This window comes from Polyodon spathula, chromosome 16 (genome assembly GCF_017654505.1).
Source record: "Polyodon spathula isolate WHYD16114869_AA chromosome 16, ASM1765450v1, whole genome shotgun sequence".
In the NCBI taxonomy this organism is placed as follows: Eukaryota; Metazoa; Chordata; class Actinopteri; order Acipenseriformes; family Polyodontidae; genus Polyodon; species Polyodon spathula.
The window spans coordinates 11931036-11939646 of NC_054549.1; the positions used below are offsets into that span (position 1 = coordinate 11931036).

Genomic DNA, 8611 nt, shown 5'->3' on the forward strand with positions numbered 1-8611 from the left:
AGAACATAATACATGTTTTCATTGTGCAAACAGTTTATTGAAGTTTGTGTTAAGGTGTTGAGAGAGGATTTGTTTTATAACAGTAATTGTGCGGATGAGCTAAGTGTTCTTTTCTTTTTCAATGAATGAACAATGAATAAGCACCTTTCCTTAAGACAGACCCTTTTGAAGTTTGATTTATTTATACAGAAGAGGTACATCATATTTAGTTTATGTATATAAGCGATTTCCATTCAAACATTATGGCGCAAAAAAACGTCTGTCCTTATGCGTAACGCCGGTCAATTGCCCTCGATACAGTACAGGAAAAAAATACCTGATAATGACAGATGGTAAACCATCCATTATAACGTTTCAATAAATATAGACAGCATTCAAAAACACCTGAATATTTGTTCAGCTCGGTAGTATTGTGCACGCGTATTTGGTACCGGCCTGTGGGTAAGAACACAACACACACAACACCATTAAACCTGGCAAGACTGTCAGTCGCCATCATAGACGATCTTTATGGCAGTGTCCTGTTCCTTTCTGGAGTTGTTGATGTCTGGATCTGGTGTCAGAGAAAACAAACTGCCATTAACTTTAAGGACCCACTCAGCGATTCTTTGGTTCGTGTAATAGTCCTCCTCCGGCGAGCGTTGGGTTTCGTGTTCGTTTTCCATGCCCTCCTCCAGATTTTCACTCACAGATTCGGTTTCAATGGCAGAATCGTTGGAAGACAGTGACTTTTGTCTTGTTTTCACGCTGCTGCCAGTATCGATTTTGGTTTTATGAATCTGTCTGCTACTGGTGTGGCTCTGGCCAGGTTTTTTTGCTGACGGTGGGGGATTGTTTTACACTGGCCCTCTTAATTACACGCGCGTGAGAGGTGATGCCAGCCTCATTTGTCTTGCCGTTTTTCAAACTCTCAGCAGCAGGTTTGACAATCGGATTGTCAAGGAAGTATTGTGATCTGGTATCCTTTTGAAGATGCCAGAATTGTCTGGGGGACCTGAAGAAAACGTTTGCATGTTCAGGGCTCGTTCTGTGTTGTTTGGATTCTGGCCTTGCTCTGGATACTTGACGCTGTGAAGCACGCTTTGTTGCGCAAATAGCTGCGCTGGTGGAAATTTTGGACACCTTGATCGGAGGTAAAATCACGTTTTCAGACAACTCCCCAATGCTGTTACGTCTCTGTGTGGAAATCGGGGGTATTTTCTCCATTAAAGGACTGGATTTCGTAAAAAGCCCTCTAGCCTTACCCAGTTTACAGGATGTCGAAGTTCCAGCACGTACACCCCCAGGATCGGGCATGTGCGTAACTGGCATCGGTTTCCACCCCCGGCCGATGCTTTGAACATTCATGGCTGAAGCATTTTCAAAGTCCGCTTCACTGACGCCTAACCTGATCACGTTGTTGCAATTGTCTCTTTTAGTCTCAAGCCAGGCTTGTTTCGTCTGTTTAAACCGCAAAGACGTCTTCATCGTCATATCCTTTTTAAAAGTCAGTTTTTTTTTTTTTTTTTTTTTTTATCTTACTGCGTTTATTTTGTAAACTTGCTCTTAGCTCCCTGATATTGTACTGTATGATTCCACTTGACCAGTTCCAAGTGAATGCAGTGTTTCTCCCCTATCCTTCCTATATACAGCATGGGTGGGTTAACGCCTCTTTCTTTTCTAGTCAGTTGCAGCCCTTCAACGTTAAGGCAAGGTGAGCAGTAGCAATACCCGCCCTCTTTCTCGTTAACCATTGAATTCCCATGCAGTTGCAGAACGTCAATGGTTCTGCTTTACGCACCGTTGCTCTGAATGTATGATGTTACAGTCGACTCCGTAACACACAATGCAATACAGTTGCGTGACAGATTTGGTGTTCATAAAAGCATTGCTGTTAGAAACGGGAGTTTCATTTTGATACTCTATCATCTTACCGCTGTCCTCTACACATGTACTACAGCCAATCAGAATGCAACAGAGTAAAGTTAGTTCCCGTTTGAACAATCACACCCATTTTGATCTGTGTAGAATGCAGTTGGAAATATTTCTTTTTATTTCCATAGTTGTGGCAAATGTCTGAAACGTCAAAATAACAATCACAATTGAGTACTGAATTTATTTATTGTGCGATTCATTGAGATATGGTTACATTTAACTGCAATGTGAAACGTAGACAAGCTTGGCTTAACATTGTACCTACTGGATCCTGGGCTATTTTGCTAATTGTTGTCAAATTGTGATGCGATTTGTACAGCAATTCTTTAGCATGCTGTAGTTCTGAAGGGCTTTAGAATCTAGGTCTCCATGACGATGTATGCACAATCACAAGTTCTGGATTCCAACTGATTCTGCTAATGTTAGGAAGGTAGAACATTAATACAATAATTGCTGCTATTAACTATTATTTCTCTTAGTTTTCAGAGGTTATAGACAGAAAAGAAGCAAAATGAAACGTTATAAAAGATACATTTCTCTTCCTTTATGTAGTAAATCAAAAATATTTTAGGTTTTACTTCTTTCAAAGTAAATCTTCCAAAAGCAGCAGTGTTTTATCCCAGTAAAAATGAAGTTTACCTTGAAGAAAGAATTAACCATTATTAGGGTTATAATTGGTCTTTCCAACATGGGCGAAAACAAAACCAAGGACATACTTTAAAGAGAGGTATCAATGTGACTTCACTGCTAGAATGTATCCCCTAGGCAAAGGTATTAATGTATTTTAAGTGATTTTCAAAAGACTTTACATGAATTAAGAAAATAAAAACAACCATCACACAGCTTGAATCCAACAGCGACCTGTAAATAAATCAGTACCAAGAGTTATCGAACAACAGTCAGATTACCGATGTCCATATTCAAGTCCGTTTTGGACGGGTATACAACTTTGAGACTGCCGTCTGTGTCCACGATTCGAACCTGCTGCACTGTGAGCTCAGGACAGGCATCCTTCCCTGCATTCTCACTGGCTGCTGGCTCTGTAGCTGTTTCATCGTTGGCTGGATCCGTTTCGAGGTCTAACGAAGCTTCTTCCTTGTGGTCGAAGGTAAATTTATTAAGCTCAGCCATTTTCTGCGAGGGGGGGAGAGCAAAGTCATCTAGTTATCAATCCAGATTTAGTTAGCGGCATATTTTAAGGCGATACATCGTATTGCTGTTCTGTGATATTTTATAACGGCGTTTGTGGATTTGTAGTGCTGTCACATGCTCAAGTTTCAGATGCAGAATGGAAACTCCTTAGTTTATTTTCTTAACGAAAAAGCAACTTCCGCATGGAAAAAATGCAACCCTATTTTTCCCCAGAGTGAAATCTTTTCATCCTTGACCTCTTTACAGGTCTACGTTGGTTTACTGAAAATTATGTTTTTCCTCTCACATTATTAATATCTCCAGAGAGTTTTTTTTTTTTTTTTTTTTATCTTCATATTGCAGGTCATGCTTTTAGCCCATTTCTGTCATTGGCTAGGCTCCAAGATACTCCTGTGTCAATATAAAGGGCCCTCCTCTCATTACAGCTTTGGCTTTTGTTACTCTTGGATCAGTAGTACCACTGTTTAAAACATTATCCCATTGCTCACGTTTGCTTTGGAGATTTATCAGTCTTTGTGCATTGGAAAATTGACAACTGCCTTGTTTATGTAACAAATCCGATTAAGACCTGTCACATCAAAGTTTATTTAAAAAAAAAAAAAAAAAAAAACCACACACTTTAAGTGGTTTCTTAAATATTTAAACTCTGAGCCTTAAACTCAGGGAAGATAAATAAGCAAGGTGCCTCACCACAATCAGGGAGTCCATCACATCTTTGCAGACCTGCAGACTGGTTGAACTGGTCACCTCCACAAACAACTCGCTGGTCGACTTTCTCATCTACTTAACAGGAAACAAGTTGGTCTTTAACACTCTTTTTAAATGAAGGCAGTATTAAAATGCAGCACAAACCCCCCCCTCCCCCCATAAAACACATAGATATGGTATCACAACATGGCATAGGCTTATAAGATAACAAGCTGATTACATCTGTAAGAGCACGTCAAAGTGGAGTATGCTGAAGCTCTGGAAAACACTGCTGAGACCGCACCTAGAATACTGTGTTCAATTCTGATCATTTCCCTTAGAGAAATGAGCTATAATGATAGATTGAGAGATCTGAATCTAGAACAAAGAATTACAGAGGGGATATCATAATAGTCGTTAATCTTAAAAGGAGTTCAAAGTGAATCCTCACCAATACTTTGAGTGCAACGCAGAAACTAGGACTACAGGACACTGCTGGAAATCTGAGAGACTGGAAAGAGGGCAGGAGATTCTGCTTTACTCAGAGTGTGTCGAGTACGGACGGGGTTACCTAGCCACGTTGTTGATGCTGAATCATTGGGATCCTTGATATTTCTTTTTTTTTTAGATCACAAATGGTTCCTAGGAACTGGACGAGCACTGATGGGTTGAATGCCCTCCTCTAGTTTTGTTCCTAAATGATTTAACAAACCATGAAACTGGATTTCAGAGATAAATAAACCCCTCAACACAAAGCATGTTTACTCTTGGTCAACAACCATGACCTTGTTAAATGCACGCGCACACACACGCCAAGCCGCTAAACAGCCTTGTCAATTATGCAAATCAACACTCTTTAATAACCTCTTCATTGAGCAGCCCCATGTCTTTACTGTGAAGCAACAACACTAAATATGCAATGGCTGCATGAACCCAGTATCCCATCTCCCACCCTCTCTACACCTTGATTTCTATACAGTGCAGCACCAACTACATGGGGTTTTTACAGCTATTCAGAGAAAGCTGCCCCTACCTTAGTCTTCTCACTGTTTGTGATTGGTGGAAAAGAGATCACATGATCCTCGGCATCAACCACACAGGGGTAGTTTTCCTTTTCATCCAGTAACTGCAGGTACCTGGAGGATTAAGGGAAATCAAACTGGAATTAGTGCTGGAAAAGTTTACAAAAAGCTTCAGACACACACAGGGACTAAGACTATTTTATTATTTCAAATATATTTGATGGGCTTCCTGTAAAATGGTCAATATTAATATTTGCAGGATATTGGGGGGGGGGGGGGGGGGGGGGGGGCACGACTGTACTACAGCTGTCTCTGCAGCACCTGTGATTTCTGCATTTACTTATGTTTGTGATTAGTGTTGCTCAACGTGTGCAGCTGGAAGTTACTAACTTGCTTTTGAAAATGCTCACCTGAATGAACAAGTAAAATAAGTGAGTAAGTCAATGTGTCCCATGGAAATGTATCTGATTTCAGTCTCCTGTCCAGACTGTTCCTAGGGCAACAGCTTTGGAAAGACGTACTCACTTGTGAAGTCCGGACACGTTTTGTCTTTTCTTCTGTTTTCTCTGCTCCTCAGCCTCCAACTGCAGCTGTCTCACCAAGTCTGCCGCCTTGATCTCCTTGCGACCCAGTGGGACGATCTAACAGGGAACAACAGGGCGGGTGAGAGTAGAAAGGGGGTAAGTGGATCCTGAGACTCTCTCTTACCAGGAAACCAGCCTTTACACTGCCAGCAGGGAGTAGAGGCACCCAGGCCAGTCAGAAATCAATAATTTAAAAGAAGAAGTTGCAGCAGAAATCTGCGTTCTTGGAAGCACCTACCAACCAACCAACCTGACAGATCTGTTGCCTTGCCCACTGTGAATGGAACTCGCAACGGGGAGATGCGGCTTGTATATATTACAGATATCATGCATATCTGGGAATGATTTTTGGGGGTGGGCAATAAAAGCTGGGTGAATTGAGTATATACACCATTGTGATCACACTGAGTTCACAAAGCAACTGGACTACTTAAACAATTGCTCAGTTTCCACTTGTAACAGCCTTTTTCTCTGCTTTCTAATAGACAGAGCAGCAATCCACAGCTAAATCTGAGACACACAGTCTTCATTTATTATTAAGACTGCCTGTAACGTTCCATGTGCCTAATTAAACCAGGGATTCAGAAACAAGATTCTTTACAAAGCTGGAAAATGGCCCTGCCCCAGCCATCAATAATGCAGGCTTATACATCCTGGATGACTACTGCTGAATATGCAACATAGTTTGTGTGCAAAAAAGTGAAACCATGAGGCTAAATATAGATACCAATCTATGACATAGGTAGGCACCCTTCCCATTGACTATTTATATACATTGAAAACACAAAGGGGGTGTTTTTCCATAGATATACTACATGTATGCTTTCTGAGATAACGCTTACATCTCGTCACTGAACTCCAGGTTTATTCTTGGTTTATAAGTTTATACTTCAGTTCAGATAATGAACATGTATATTAATACCACATATTCTTAATCTATTACTACATTCAATTTGTGACACTACTGTTATACAAACCTGTTCAGAATCATTATTGTTCATACTTAGAATTATAAAGAAAGTCTTTCATGCCATACCTTCAGTGTTTTGGGTGATCTGGCATCATACAGCAGGGGTCCCTTTACAAGCTGCAGGTCGTGTGTGGCAATGGTTGCCTTCGTTCTCTTTTCACAGATTTCATCATGCAGCTTTATCTTAAATTAAAAAGACAATAATATTTCACTAAATGAAATCTGCTCTCTAGTGATCAAACAGATCTTTTTAAAGCTGGGTGATATATTTCTAACGAAACAGATGCACATTTTTTGGCTAGAAACAGTTATGCGTACACCCGTATGATATATAAAAGCAGGCTTCTCCCCGTCAGCTAGCGGTCTGACACTTCAACAGGGGAGAAAGTCAAAAAGCATTGCTGCAGATTCCCTGACTTGAAGGAAACAGGGGTGGGGAAGCAATGTGGCATCACCCTGGTGGAGACCACCCCAGACCACCCTGTACTGGAAACAGCCCTGAACTACAAAGCGTGTATTTTATTACCTGCGCGGTGAGGAATCTTTTCAAAGCATTTCCCGATTTCAGGTTCATCCCTTTGACAATGCAGCAGACAATGTACGGCCGCACTTCTTTCACCAAAGCGGTCACTTTGACAGTGACTGCAGTGGGGCTGTCTGATACATGCAAGACCCTGACCATCATTCTGTTTAAATCTTCCTCCTCCTCCTCGCCCTCCTGATCCTTCTTGTTCTTTTGACGCTTATCTGGCCTTTTCTTTTTCTCCTTCTCCCTGAAGTCGTCTTTTTCTCCCGCGTCCTGCTTCCCCTTGCCTTTCCCCTTGCCCCTGCCGCCTGCTCTCAGATAGTCCAGGACAGACTTGGTCTGACAGCCGTTCACCATCTTCTCCAGGCGTTTGTCTTTCAGCTTGTTCCCTCGAAAGTTGATCTCCTTCAGCTTGCAACAGTCCGCCAGCTCTGAGGGGATCTCTGTGAGCTTGTTGTTTGAAAGATCTAAATTCTGGGAAAAGAAGACAAAGTGTTAAAAAAAAGTCAATACGAAAATAGATAAACACCCACAGCGGGTTTGATAGACCCCTGGGAAAAAAAAAGGTTTTAAAAAAGAGCACTGGAGCATGCGTCAAAACACAGTGAAATTGAATTGACATTGTACAAAAGGGCATTTTGTGCTTCCTGTTTTAATTGTATTACATTATCGGGGGAATTTTATCTGAGGTGCACACCAAGATATGATTCTTGGTTAACTTGTTAATTCATCAGACACAAAACCCTGCTGGTTGTCCGGTGTGTTTATACCAGCTGCAGGCAGAAATTCGTTCAGTTTGGTGCCTGCTCCTGCATTAGCCTGCACTGACCTGCAGCGGCCGGCTGCTACAGCACCGCCACCTCATCAAAATCGACTACAGCTCGGGTAAAGCAATGCAAACACGTATTGCCAACAATTGTATAATGCTGTTTTAGCACTGCGCCTTGCTTTAAATTTGTCAGCAATGCCTGGCTCCATGTTTTCTGTACGTCACAAACGGCGTGGAGCCTTCACCTGCATGACGTATATTTACAGAGACAGTACCTTGAGAGCAGAAAGGCGGCTTATCTCGCCTCCAATATCTGCAATCGCATTCTCGTTGGCTACGATGGTACTGAGAAGGTCGAGGTCGTCGGAGAAGAAATCAGCCGGGAAGGCTGAAATCTCGTTTTTGGAGATGTTGATAATGGCCAACTTCACGCACTTGTTCAGGCCGGGGGGCAACGTTTTGATTTGATTGCAGCTGACGTTGAGTGTGTTCAAATCGCAGAGCTGGGATATCTCTTCGGGCAGTGCCTGTAGCTCATTGACGGACACGTCCAACACTTTCAAGCTCTTCAAATTCCCGACAGCTCTGGGGATCTCGGAAAGTTTATTCCTGCACAGAAGAAGGCTTTGCAGATGAATCAAATTGCCAATCCCTGTGTCTATCTCCCTCAAGCTGGGGCACTGGCTGATTTCCAGATAGTTAAGGAGTGTGAGCGAATATATTTTGGGATCTAGGCCGCCGGTTTTCTTGTCAGTAAGTTGCCCTTGCAGTACGAGCTCCCGTCTCTTCTCCCTCTCAGCTTTTTCAATCTTTTCAGCCCACAACGTACTCGAGTCTCCATCAGCAGCCGCCATACTGCCGTAGAATGAAAAGAAAAGACCGCAAAAACCGGAAGAGGAATGTAACTACTTCCTATAAAAAAACAAAAAAAACAAGCATCAGACAAATTGTAACTTACATTTTTTTTTTTTTAAATTGATCCCGTTC

The 8611-nt window shown here is 41.9% G+C and overlaps 1 protein-coding gene across 1 annotated transcript; it reads right to left on the minus strand.

Moving 5' to 3' along the window:
• Nucleotides 1–2081: 2081 nt before the first annotated feature.
• Nucleotides 2082–8501, minus strand: LOC121328598 (leucine-rich repeat-containing protein 47-like). The gene is made up of 7 exons (XM_041273406.1): nt 7900–8501; nt 6856–7329; nt 6396–6512; nt 5301–5416; nt 4787–4889; nt 3757–3846; nt 2082–3048 (listed from the first exon to the last, which is right to left on the minus strand). The coding sequence occupies exons 1-7, from the start codon at nt 8476–8478 to the stop codon at nt 2800–2802; spliced, it is 1728 nt and encodes a 575-aa protein (XP_041129340.1). The 5' UTR covers nt 8479–8501; the 3' UTR covers nt 2082–2799.
• Between the last annotated feature and the right edge of the window lie 110 nt (nt 8502–8611).

Coding starts and splice junctions, on each gene's coding strand:
- LOC121328598 (XM_041273406.1), bottom strand. CDS start 8,478: ATGGCGGCTGCTGATGGAGACTCGAGTACGTTGTGGGCTGAAAAGATT. Junction 6,513..6,855: donor AAAGATTCCTCACCGCGCAG/GTAATAAAATAC, acceptor TTTTAATTTAAG/ATAAAGCTGCATGATGAAAT. Junction 3,847..4,786: donor CAAACAGTGAGAAGACTAAG/GTAGGGGCAGCT, acceptor CCTGTTAAGTAG/ATGAGAAAGTCGACCAGCGA.